The following is a 12,276-nucleotide window of genomic DNA, read 5'->3' as shown; positions in this document are numbered from 1 at the left end:
GAGGCCTTGGTTTTCAGCCACACTGCGTTTCTCAAGACAAACAGCTCTCAGGCAAAACTGCGCCGGGGTGATTACCATCCCGAACTTTGCGTAGTGACTCACTTTTATTGTTGCCTTTGTGTTTGTTTTCACAATAAAGACATGTTCCCTCCAAGTCATGTTTGTCTTTATTAGACAGCAATAACAAAATGTGGCCATTGTCCCGCTGTTGTTAAACAATCGCTGTCCCGCAAGCCGCCATCTTTAAAGTCCGTGTTCAGTACTGGCTGAATTCAAGCCAGTGGCAAACAACTCTAGTATTTGGACAATATTTACCTTCTCTTTGGATGTGTTTAGCCCGGGGGATGTGAGATAATGTCACTTCACCGCAGGACGTTGGTGAGATCAGTGGCCCATTTGTTAAGGATAAGAAATGCCAGTAAAACTACCACCAGCGGATGGGATCCACCCAAACTCTCTGGTCTCCAGCTGTTGCTTCTATGAGCCCAGTTCCCTCCTGAAATGCAACAGGAACAGTGGCTGCTTCCAAATGCAAATCTGGGGGGAATCGTTTCCAAAAAATTGAGATCTATTAAATCAGCACCACATTTACCGCTACACCTGGAGACATTCTCAAGTCCAAATACTCTTCAATGATGCGGTCAAGATGACTGACATGGTGCATTCAGAAGAATACAATGAATCACAACAGTCTATTTTATACTTTTTGCTCCAAAACAGTGTAGTACCATGTACTTTTCTACAGTATCCAGTCTGTACTATAAAACATATTGATACAGAAAACTCTTAAAAAAACAACTATGCCTTATAATAACAGTCCTATGATGTTAATAAATTGAACTTAAGAAGCCATTATTGTTGTATTGTTGTATTCACTCTGCCCAGCTTTTATTGTGAAGTTCAGCTGAGTCGATCTACAGCTCAGGAAATATATGAAAGCACAAACTTTCTAAAATGTATTTCATATATTTGTCCATTGAATACAGTGGCAAAACACATTTATTTCTTTAGCAAAACTAATTCTTTCCCGTTTGTAAACGCGTTTTCACAATTTCTAAATTTGTTCCAACAGTTTGTAAATGTGTTTTTACAGTCCGTAAAGTGGAACATTCCAGCAACCATTTCCGGATCACTTCCGTATGATTCTTCGGAAAATTTGCATCCACTTCAAACACATTTACAATCTCTGGAAATAGATTTACAAATGTGCATCGGCAACTTGCTTCAAAAGTTTTTCAATGTGTTTTGCTCCTTCTCAGCCACCGTAGTTTAAAGGTTGAAGTCCAGGTGAGTTAGCATCAAGAAACCAAGTTACCAGTTCAGAAAGATGCATTATTAAATGTATCTTGTATAGAACGTTATCCAGTCACCAAAATGAGTTTCAGCACCACTGGGTTCAGTTACCATATAAGCTAAGTCTGTTCATGCTAGGTACAAAATGACGGTAGTAATGAAGCGTGACACGCTGCGAGTGTGTAGACATTGGTGTGTGTCCATTTATGCAACACATTGGTGAGTAATGCGTGTGCCATTCCAACTTGTGGGCTCCTCGACCCAATGATACTCAAATATACTTGTACAAACTTTCCTTCACTTGTTAAACTTATATCATTGAGCAGGTATATTTTACTAAACTAACTGTCAGGTACTATAGTCATGTGTTAGAAACTTTATATATGCATTAAAATTGAATATATTGTCAGTCGAGTGACACCTTAAGATACATGAAAAACACAATTTCACTGGCAGATAGAGGTTTGGAATCCTTCCTCGGAGGTTTTTTACACGACTGCTGAGAGGAACAGCCCTTATGTAAACAGTGTTGCCGCGGCTGCTGCCTCCTCCGGAGCCAGAAATCATGAATGAGACACTCAGCAACGTGCGAACGCTGCTGCTCCTCCAATTAGCGGACAAATTGGCTCCACACGTTTCCTCCTCAGTCGCCAGTTGCTCCTCCGACACGGGCTCCGGCTGCAGCGCTGAGATGATATGGAGGGGTCTGTGGGGCTCCTACAATGGGAGGAGTATGAAAGTTATCCTCAGCCCTGCCCACCTCCTGGAAACATATAAGAGGAGGGAGAGACGCAGGATTCAGCCACTTAAACCCCCAGATCTTCATGAGATCATCTGACAGACTGACAGTGATGTGACGGGGACTTGACTGATGGAGCTACTTTGCTGACTGGAAGAGGATTCTTTTGTTGTTTTTTTTAAAGACAGAAGTGGTCAGGATGGCACTGGACTCTGAGTTCGGGGTGAAGGGCAGCAGCATCATCAGAGAGTGGAGCGGTCAGGTCCAGCCGGCTCTGGTGGCCTCTTTTGTTTTCCTCTTCTGCCTGGAAGCCTGTCTGTGGGTCCGAAACCTGAGGCAGAAGAGACGGCTGCCGGGACCCTTCGCCTGGCCCCTGGTGGGCAACGCCATGCAGCTGGGCCAGATGCCTCACATCACCTTCGCCAAATTAGCCAAAAAGTACGGTAATGTCTACCAGATCCGCCTGGGCTGCAGCGACATCGTGGTGCTGAACGGAGACCGGGCCATCCGTCAGGCTCTGGTGCAGCACAGCAGAGAGTTTGCAGGCAGACCCAACTTTGTCTCCTTCCAGATGATTTCTGGAGGCAGAAGCTTGACATTTGCGAGTTACAGCAAACAATGGAAAGCTCACAGGAAGCTGGCCCAGTCCACGCTCCGAGCCTTCTCCTCCGCCGACAGTCTGACTAAACAAGTCTTTGAGCAGCACGTCCTGGCCGAGGCCGCCGAGCTGGCGCAGGTTTTTCTCCGCAACAGCGCGGACGGACGCTACTTTGACCCCTCCCATGAATTTACAGTGGCCGCCGCCAACGTGATGTGCGCCCTCTGCTTCGGGACACGATACGGCCACGAGGATCTGGAGTTCCGAACTCTGCTGAAGCGAGTGGAGCGCTTCGGCGAGACGGTCGGGGCCGGCAGCTTGGTGGACGTCATGCCCTGGCTGCAGAACTTCCCCAACCCCGTGCGAAGCGTCTATGAGAATTTCAAAAACCTCAACGAGGAGTTCTTCGCTTTTGTGCGGCACAAGGTGACGCAGCACCGCGAGTCCTTTGACCCCGACGTGACCCGGGACATGAGCGACGCCATCATCACCGAGATTGAGCACCGGAAGGACAGCGAACTCTCCAAGGAGTTTGTGGAGGCCACGGTCACCGATTTAATCGGAGCAGGTCAGGACACCATTTCCACCATCATGCAGTGGATCTTCCTGCTGCTGGTCAAACACCCAGACATGCAGGTGAAACTCCACCTCCTGATCGACGAGGTGGTGGGTCGGGAGCGTCTGCCGTCGGTCAAGGACCGAGCCAACCTGGCGTACCTGGACGCCTTCATCTACGAGACCATGCGCTTCACCAGCTTCGTCCCCGTCACCATCCCTCACTCCACCACCTCGGACGTCACCATCGAGGGTCTCCACATCCCCAAGGACACCGTGGTCTTCATCAACCAGTGGTCGGTCAACCACGACCCTTTGAAATGGAAGGACCCGCATGTCTTCGACCCCACGCGCTTCCTGGACGAAAATGGCGCTCTGGACAAAGACGTCACCAACAACGTCATGATCTTCTCCACCGGGAAACGCCGCTGCATCGGCAACCAGATCGCCAAAGTGGAAGTGTTTCTATTCACGGCGACGCTGCTGCACCAGTGCAGCTTCCACAGCGACCCCTCGGAGCCCCTGAGTCTCGACTGCTCCTACGGCCTCACGCTCAAACCCCTCAGGTTCGGCGTCAGCGCCAAGCTCAGAGGGAAACTACTAGATTCCCCAACAGGAAAATCCTGAACTGCTTTGACTCAAGGCCAGAAAACACTTCAAAAAAATGACCAGTGAGTACTGCAAAGGCTCTTCTTGTTGTCGGACTGTTCCCACTTAAGCTCGAGTGCGGGTCCAAATCCTGATGAATTACTTCCCAATGGTTGCAGCAGTGGAGTTTAAATTCACTTAGTCCCAGCTCTCCTGGGTCAACAGAAGCTGGAGGCAGAACCGTAACGTAAGCTTGAGATCCGGGCCCTTATGAATCAGCATTTTAACTCCTAACCTTCTGTGTATTAAGACTCAAAACGAGTGCCAGCAATTGTGCGGCCGCTAGCTTGACTTGTGTGACCCTAACACTGAGGGCTTGGGTGGTCTGAGCTGCACAAGAGCCTGGGGACTGTTGGGATGAGTGCAAAATTGCTAAACAATTCATAAAATACTTGATCCGATCGTGTCCACTATTGTGTGTTTGTGTGTTCATCCGCTAACACGGACTGTTTGTGACGTCCGTAATATTTAATCTGTCACTTTTGTATGGTAATAAAAAGCTATATTTCAGGTATAAACATAATGAATCTTCTACTATCTACTGTATCCAAAGCATATGAATAACAACGCTGAGAAGAGGAACTGTTTCATTATCCATGTGGATGGACTTTACACAAGTGGTCCCTTTTACTGTTCGAGCACTGCACCCCCCGCCCCCCGTGTCCCCCCGTGGCAAACACAAGCCTCAACAATACACACAGTGCAGATGTGCAGTTGCTCACGAGGCATTATTAGAAGCATATTTGTTTACAAGTAGCATCTTCAAAGCTACACAGATGCCACTGCGCTCTCTCCGCTCATGTTTGTCTCACTGTGCCAAGAAACTACTCGCTCTTGAATGAATGTTTGGGCATTCTTTCGCTGTCAAGACACGGTGTGTTGGCTCTCTGTGACGGGAAAATAAGCTATAAATATATATAGATATAGATATAGATATGAAATGAATAAAGATGAAGTGTCGGTGTCAAAGTGTGTCGTTTCATTCCGTCTGCTGTGTCTGTGTTGCAGATGTGGTCGACAACATCGAGGTCAGAGTTAGATTGAATTAAAATATTTGGAGTAAAATCCCTGTTGTTTTTTTACCCTTTCACCGCAAATGTTTTTATTTGTTTCCCTTGAATCAAAGTCGAACTTTTCATCTCTGATTCTACAGTTGTTTAATGATTAATCTGGTTTGTGACAAAAGGTTTTTGATCCTGACTTAAAATAAGAGAGTATAAATATTAAAAGTGAAAGAAAAGAACGAGTAATAAAAATAATGAATGGCAAGAACATAGAGAACACGAAAATAAATAAAACATCATTAATAGGAAATTGAAGGAGTAAATAAATAAAGTAGTTGATGTTGTTGTGTAATAAAATAAAATGCTATAATGTTGAATTTTCACATTTTCATGCATTATATTAAAATTGTTATGTGATTTTATATATATAAAATCTGGTAAAGCCAGAGCAATAATGGATTATGTTTTTTTAAATGTCAAACAATGCATAAAGAAATATAAATACTTTAAGTTCATTAAAAAATGTTAAATATGACTTTAAAAATTGAGAAAATTATTATTAGCCATATAAAATAGGTTATTTACATTCAAAAAATAATGAAAAAAAATCTAAATTAAGTAAAAAATTTTGAACTCATGCATATAAGTCAATAAGAGTTCAGTTTAAATGCAAATCTATATATAGTTGCACACAGTTAAACATCCTTCTATTGATAAGAAAAGATAGGAAAATCCAATGCCTGTTTTGAGAGGCTGTTTCATGAAACAGCTGTAAATTCATAAACTATTAGGGAATATTTACGATCCTGCCTCAACAGGAGAAATGTACTCTCCTCCCAAATGAGCGAGTTTTGGCTCCGACGGCGCTCGGCAGCCCTTATCTGACAAGGACGGAGGTCTGAAAAAGATGATGGTGTCCTGGTCAAAATGTGAGGGGAGGGATGAAAAGTTCCCTCCCACCACGGAGATACATATAAGTAAGTGTTAAAGCTTGACAGTGCATTCTTTTTAAGTGGTCATCAGAGCAGCAGCTGGTCCGGCTGAGGCGCGGGGTGTTGATGGCGCAACTGGAGTCTGAGTTTGGAGCGAGGGGATGGAGTGGACAGATCCAGCCGGCGCTGGTTGCGTTTGTTATTTGCCTGATTTTTCTGGAAGCCTGTCTTTGGGTCAGAAATGTGGCGCGGAAGAGGAGACTGCCTGGACCGATCCCTTGGCCCGTGGTGGGCAACGCCATGCAGCTGGGCCGCATGCCGCACATAGCCTTCACCAAGTTGGCCAAGAAGTACGGCAACGTCTACCAGATACGACTGGGCAACAGCGATGTCGTGGTGCTGAACGGAAACAAGGCGATTCGCGAGGCTCTGGTGGAGCACAGCTCCGAGTTCGCGGGGAGACCCAACTTCGAGTCCTTCCAGTGGGTCTCAGGGGGCAAGAGCCTGACCTTCACCAACTACAGCAAAGAGTGGAAGGTGCACCGGAAGATCGCTCAGTCAACCCTCAGGGCTTTCTCCAGCGCCAACTCTGAAACCAAGGAAGCCTTTGAGCAACACATTGTGGCGGAAGCCAAAGACCTAGTGAAGGTCATCGTCAATCTCAGCACCCAAAAAGGATACTTCCACCCCGTCCACCCGCTGACCGTCGCTGCCGCCAACATCATCTGCGCCCTGTGCTTTGGAAAACGTTACGGGCACGACGACGTTGAGTTCCGCACTCTGCTGCAGAGGATGGATAAGTTTGGAGAGGCCGTCTGCGCGGGAAGTTTGGTGGACGTGATGCCGTGGCTCCAGTCCTTCCCCAACCCGGTGCACACCGTCTATAACAACTTTAAGGAGCTGAACACAGACTACTTCCAGTTCATCCGCAGCAAGGTGGATGAGCACAGAGAAACGTTCGACCCTCAAGTGACCAGAGGCATGAGTGACGCCGTCATCGGGGTGATTGACATGGACAGCGATATGGTACTAGCAAAGAGCTTCACAGAGGCGACTGTGGCGGATCTGATCGGAGCCGGTTTGGACACGGTCTCCACAGGCCTCCACTGGAGCGTCCTTCTTCTGGCGAAGCACCGCGACATTCAAAGCCAACTGCAGCGCGTGATCGACCAAGTGGTGGGGCGGGACCGGCTGCCCTGTGTGGAGGACAGGGCTCAGCTGCCCTACCTGGACGCCTTCATCTACGAAACCATGCGCTTCATCTGCTTCATCCCCGTCACCATCCCCCACGCCACCACCTCCGACGTCACCATCGAGGGGTTCCACATTCCAAAAGACACGGTGGTCTTCATCAACCAGTGGTCCATCAATCACGACCCCCTGAGCTGGAAGGACCCGCAGGTCTTTGACCCGTCACGCTTCCTTGACAAAAACGGCTCCCTGGACAAGGATGCGACCAACAACGTTATGCTCTTCTCAGCGGGGAAGCGGAGATGCATCGGAGAACTGGTCGCCAAGGTGGAGCTCTTCCTGTTCTTGGCCATTCTGCTTCACCAGTGCAGCTTTGAGAAAAGCCCCGACGAAAATCTGTCGCTGAACTACACATACGGTTTGGGCCTGAAGCCCTTAGACTACAAGATCATCGCCAAATACAGACGCTGAGGAACGTACAGGCATGTTTGTCACGTGATGAAATGCCTGGTAAATATTTCATATCGTCACCAACGCCTCGGTGATGAGTCAGAAGACACCAGTTTGAAGCTAATAAGAGGAAATATATTCAATAAAACTGCTTTTCTATATTCAAGCTCAATTGAAAAACATTCAAAAAAATGTCTAATAACTGAAGTTTAAGTTCAACTGATGGCACACCACCTAAATATTCTGACCTTTTTAAGGAAGAATATTAAAGAAAATAAATCCCAAAACGGCCTGAATTCACTCTCAATCCTCATAAAATGCTTCTTGTTGTTATGTAACGTTGATGTCATTCATAATGTTACCAATAAAATCTGCATGATATTTCAACAAACTCTTTGTGTAGCTGGTAAAACTGAGTTGAAATTGACAGAAGTAAATCTGGATGATCTACAGACTGTTGTATAAAGTAGCAGACTGCACACATATCGTCACAATTATGACCACAAGATGCTTCAACTGTAGTTATGCAACAAACAACACCGATGCTAAGCTATGTTGCTCATAGCTTAGCATCGGTAGCACGCCGCTTATACAGTTACTTTCTGCTGACATGGACACTCACCTTCTCTTTATGACTAAATATTGGGAGAAGTCTTAAAAAAGTGACTTTGCTGTTGATATTTGAGGACAAAAAACAATAATTCTGATGATTCTCAGGTGCTTTTCATTGTTCTTGTTCAAGTGAAACTTTTTTATTTGCCACCAAACTCAAGAAATTCTCAAGACAAAATTCAAAATTGATCATCAAATGTTAGTGTCAAGAAATGGGTTGGAAGCTTATCACAGACTTTAAAGCAAGAATATAGAGCATTTAAACCAAATAAACATCACTAGAGGAATAAGCTCGGGGCCTTTTTTTTTTCAAGGGTGCTTTTGCTGTGTGTCCTCAGTGAAACGCTCAATATGAAGAGTGACATGCTGCAGTTTGACTTCTAATAAATCAAATTCAAGAATCACAGCGTCTGTGTTTTGTGAGAAAAAGTGTCGGATGTCACAATAGTTTCTGATATTCGGGCACTGTGACTCTTCGCTCTGTTCCGACCCTGCACCTGGTTGACTTTGACTCATCAGATTAGCTAGCAGACGTATACAAAGGATGAATCCTTCAGTTCGAAACCCTGGGAGAAGTTAGGAAGTCAACAACAAAGTCCACACTTCTCAGGAGTTCAATATATCTACAGTTTTCAACTGAAGGTCGTGTTTCTTGATGACACGTCTCACTTCCAGTAAAAGCAGAGGTGCTAACAGCGTCTCCGACGCTTTGCCTAATTCTAGGAGAGCAAACTAAAAGCTCTCCATGTTTACAGTACACTGAGTAAATATTAGCTTCAGTGTGGGTTTCGGAGCTGCCCAGGCCCTGTCGACAGACCGAGTCCACCGCTGTGGACGGAGCTTCAGACAGAGCATTCTGTCTCAGTCCGCCTCCTTCTTTCTCTTTGCTTTAACACCACAAGGCGCCCACAGGGGGGAACTCGACCGCCTCGCTCCCAAAATCCGTCCAGCTCAATGACTCCCTTTCACATTCAGCCACTCGCTCGCTGCGTTTTCACCCCTTCAAGCAGAAGGTTTTCCAGCTCACATTCTGCACGTACGCAGAGACACGCTGACCTCCCACAAGGCCCTGAACCTGATACCGCCCAAAACTTTATGTTCTGCAAACTGGAGTCTCATGTTAACACGAATAATGAAAATAAATATTCCACACTTCATTTATCCAGGGGTGGGAACGCTCCCCTGTTGGAGGCGGCCACATGGAGGCGCCAAGACGGAGCGCTGGGAAACTGCTGACTTCCATGTGCTAACATTCATCTAGCTAGCCTGTCAATCCAACTCAAGCTAGCAAATATTAATGCAATTTTTTCTGATAGTGGCTTTAGATGCTCCAATGATTCTTCTTCCGGTCTTCACTTCCTTCCTCCCATCACTCACAAACAAGACTTACACGCCTTCACCTGGTCCAGCATTTGAAAATGATCATGTCATAGCCGCGCCTCTCTTTCGTTTTCACGCCACAAGTCGTCGCTTTGCAATGAACAATGTGTATTATTTTTCAGCTTAGCAGGGATTGGTAGGTGTGATGGATGAAAACTCACTTTCTGACAAGGTGTGGTCTGTGGGCACGATACCGACCTTCACCATCATTTCAGTGGAACTGTTTCTGCTGTGTCCGCTCTTTTTGTCTTCGCTTAGTGTCGCTGGTTTGATTCCCAGCCATGCCCCGCCCCCTGCATGTGTTCTAGACATTCTTTCTTTATTTTACTTTGGGTTTGGACATTTTTTTCTTTCAATTTTTATATTGATGTACTGAGCGATTTTGGAGGGCTTTAACCTTCTTTTTCATGGGGGCAACTATGCCTCAGAATCAACGAACGATAGGCAAGGGACACCCTGGAAAAGTTGCCGGTCCATCTCAGGGAAACACACGTAGACAAACAACCAAACCCAAACCGAACCCGAACCCCAAATGAGCATGTTTGTGACTGTGGGAGGAAACCGGAGAACCTGGAGAAAACCCACACGCACACGTGGGTCGAACCTGTAGTCTTCTTTCTGCAAGGCGTGAGTGCTAACCACTGTGCCGTCGTGAGGCCTTGGCCTCTTAACCTGACCTGTGTTACTTATATGTCCATACGTCGCACAAAATCCTCATGTGCTCATTCAGGTTTTTCATCTACAGTAGACAAAAAGGCTACTAAAGCCGCAGGTATGTCGGGCATTCCACGGGTGCTCGTCTCATTAAGAAGTACCAGAGCGGATCAGGTCGTGTCTTACACGTTTGAGATCAGAAAATATTTGGTTGGATCAAACCAAATCTGTGTTATGAAAAACCATATTAGGCAGCTTCGACGCCGTGTGAGTTATGTTGGCCGCGGCCCAAACATGTGGAGAAACAGTCTGCATCGGACAAATACTGGAATTATTTGTTATTTGTGGTGAAGACGGAGTTGAAAGAGAAGCATTCTGCGCTGGAATACGGTGTAACACGTTCCATGGTCGCTGACTGGCTCAGCATCTCGCTGGACCCACGTCTCCTCTCCTTTCCACATGTGGAATTCTTTCATAGACATAAACATTTAACTGAGCGAATAATGTTGTTCCAGTAGACATCATAATCAACCTGTGACGCCGCTCGGTTTCTTCCCGTCTATTCTGGTCTGACTGACCGGGCCGCTCCTTTAGGGAGACGCCGACACGCAACACTCGATGTGCTTTTGATCAACAATTAAGCAACGCAATATGACTGAGTGTGACTTGTTTAGACGGCGTTCCGTTCCAAAGGTGTATTTCCATGAAACAATTCATCTCCTTCAAGCAAGAGGAAGCCAACTGTGCTGGTCAGTGTGAGCAAGTGTCCACGTTGTCTTTGTCGGCGTGGTAGGTTATTCCGTCAGCGGCGACTGAAGGTATGAACGATGTGAAAAAGACCTGCTTTGTTAAGGAAACCATGAGACTCAGGAGCTCGAGGTCAGTCTGACACCAAGTTAGGTTCAATGACTTTCCATGAGGCTTCATGAAACAGTGCCTTCATTTTCCCACTAGGCGGCACTATCTGCTCTAAAATCCGTTCCAATGACAACTCACATCATTTTTAAACCTGTTGATCTGTGACCATGTTTCGTGAAGCCTCATGATAGGGACCTTCCAAAACAAGGGGAGCAGGGCTCCCACAACGTTTCCATGCCACCTCCATATGCCCTAATGTACTACCACGGTTGCAACCAAATTCCAGCTCAGCTGCATCTCATGAATCACTCTTAAGTGTATTCAAAGCCAGATTTTAATGTTCTGCTGTGTACACAACCAGGCATGTTAGTATCAACCGCTCATGAATCTGTGTCAGATGATGACGTCTGCCCCCGACGCTAAAACCTCCAGAGAAACGCCGCGGCATCTTTAATAACCGCAAATCTCCAAGAAGCCAGACACTTGTTTGAAAAAAGGGAGGAAATAAATCAGATTACTGCTCGGTGTATTTTCTCACGTAACATGATAACGGCGGAGAAGCCCAGCGGAGCCGTATCTCAGAGCCGACGGTGAGAACGGGGCGAAGCGCGGATAACTGTAACTCAATTTAAAAAGGCCTCTTTGTGCATGACGAGATTAAAGCTAATATTTGGCTTGAAAATGAAGCCCTGCCTGACATGACGGATGGAAATCGATAGTTAGATCTGTTAGTGTTGTTTGGTGAATAATGATAAACATCCAAATAAATCGACACAGGAGACGTTAATAAGCTTGTTTAAGGTCAGATGCGTTGCTTTTAATAAGCTTCACTGAAGCGTGGAAAGACAGCGTGGTCTTGTTAGCAGGACGTAGCGTCTGTAGCTTCTTAGCTCGACCTTGGGCTACTGCAGGTTATCGGCCCACTCTTGTCACAACTGTCTGGTCCATTTAGAATGGAGGAGACTGTGATGTATAAGAACATGAAGAGGACGCCTTTCAAACACGACTCACGAGCATCAGAGTAGCGTGATTTATTACCGTAAAGAACATTGGAAACTGTCGAAAATAAGCTCCACTTCTCCCCAGTGGTCACGTAACCTTCGACAAGAACAAGTTACTCATCATTTTGTGGAGTCGCTCTCTCTTCATGGCACTTCTCGTGTGGGCTCGGCTCATGGGCCAGACCAGAACCATTTGGCGAATATGACTTTTTCCCTCTTACATTTCTTTTGTGTCGGGGGTTTTCTGCGTTGGATCTTCCCCTTGGACCTAAAATAGTTCTTTGGAGGACATGGGCTTGTTGAAAGACTGTTCGCGTCATGACTTAATGTAGTAAATGATGATGACATTGAGTCGTATAAT

At 46.2% G+C, this 12,276-nt stretch overlaps 2 protein-coding genes across 2 annotated transcripts; both read left to right on the top strand.

Moving 5' to 3' along the window:
• The first annotated feature begins 2,117 nt into the window (after window positions 1–2,117).
• On the top strand, window positions 2,118–4,755 carry LOC128747307 (cytochrome P450 1B1-like). The gene has a single exon (XM_053845114.1). It carries the CDS (start codon window positions 2,232–2,234, stop codon window positions 3,810–3,812), a length of 1,581 nt encoding a protein of 526 aa, XP_053701089.1. The 5' UTR covers window positions 2,118–2,231; the 3' UTR covers window positions 3,813–4,755.
• A 1,105-nt stretch (window positions 4,756–5,860) lies between these two features.
• Window positions 5,861–8,389, top strand: LOC128747296 (cytochrome P450 1B1-like). The gene has a single exon (XM_053845103.1). It carries the CDS (start codon window positions 5,896–5,898, stop codon window positions 7,429–7,431), a length of 1,536 nt encoding a protein of 511 aa, XP_053701078.1. The 5' UTR covers window positions 5,861–5,895; the 3' UTR covers window positions 7,432–8,389.
• The last annotated feature ends 3,887 nt before the right edge of the window (window positions 8,390–12,276 follow it).

This window comes from Synchiropus splendidus, chromosome 16 (assembly GCF_027744825.2).
Source record: "Synchiropus splendidus isolate RoL2022-P1 chromosome 16, RoL_Sspl_1.0, whole genome shotgun sequence".
Taxonomy (NCBI): domain Eukaryota; kingdom Metazoa; phylum Chordata; class Actinopteri; order Syngnathiformes; family Callionymidae; genus Synchiropus; species Synchiropus splendidus.
This window is presented reverse-complemented; position numbering and strand designations above follow the sequence as displayed.

Coding starts and splice junctions, on each gene's coding strand:
- LOC128747307 (XM_053845114.1), top strand. CDS start 2,232: ATGGCACTGGACTCTGAGTTCGGGGTGAAGGGCAGCAGCATCATCAGA.
- LOC128747296 (XM_053845103.1), top strand. CDS start 5,896: ATGGCGCAACTGGAGTCTGAGTTTGGAGCGAGGGGATGGAGTGGACAG.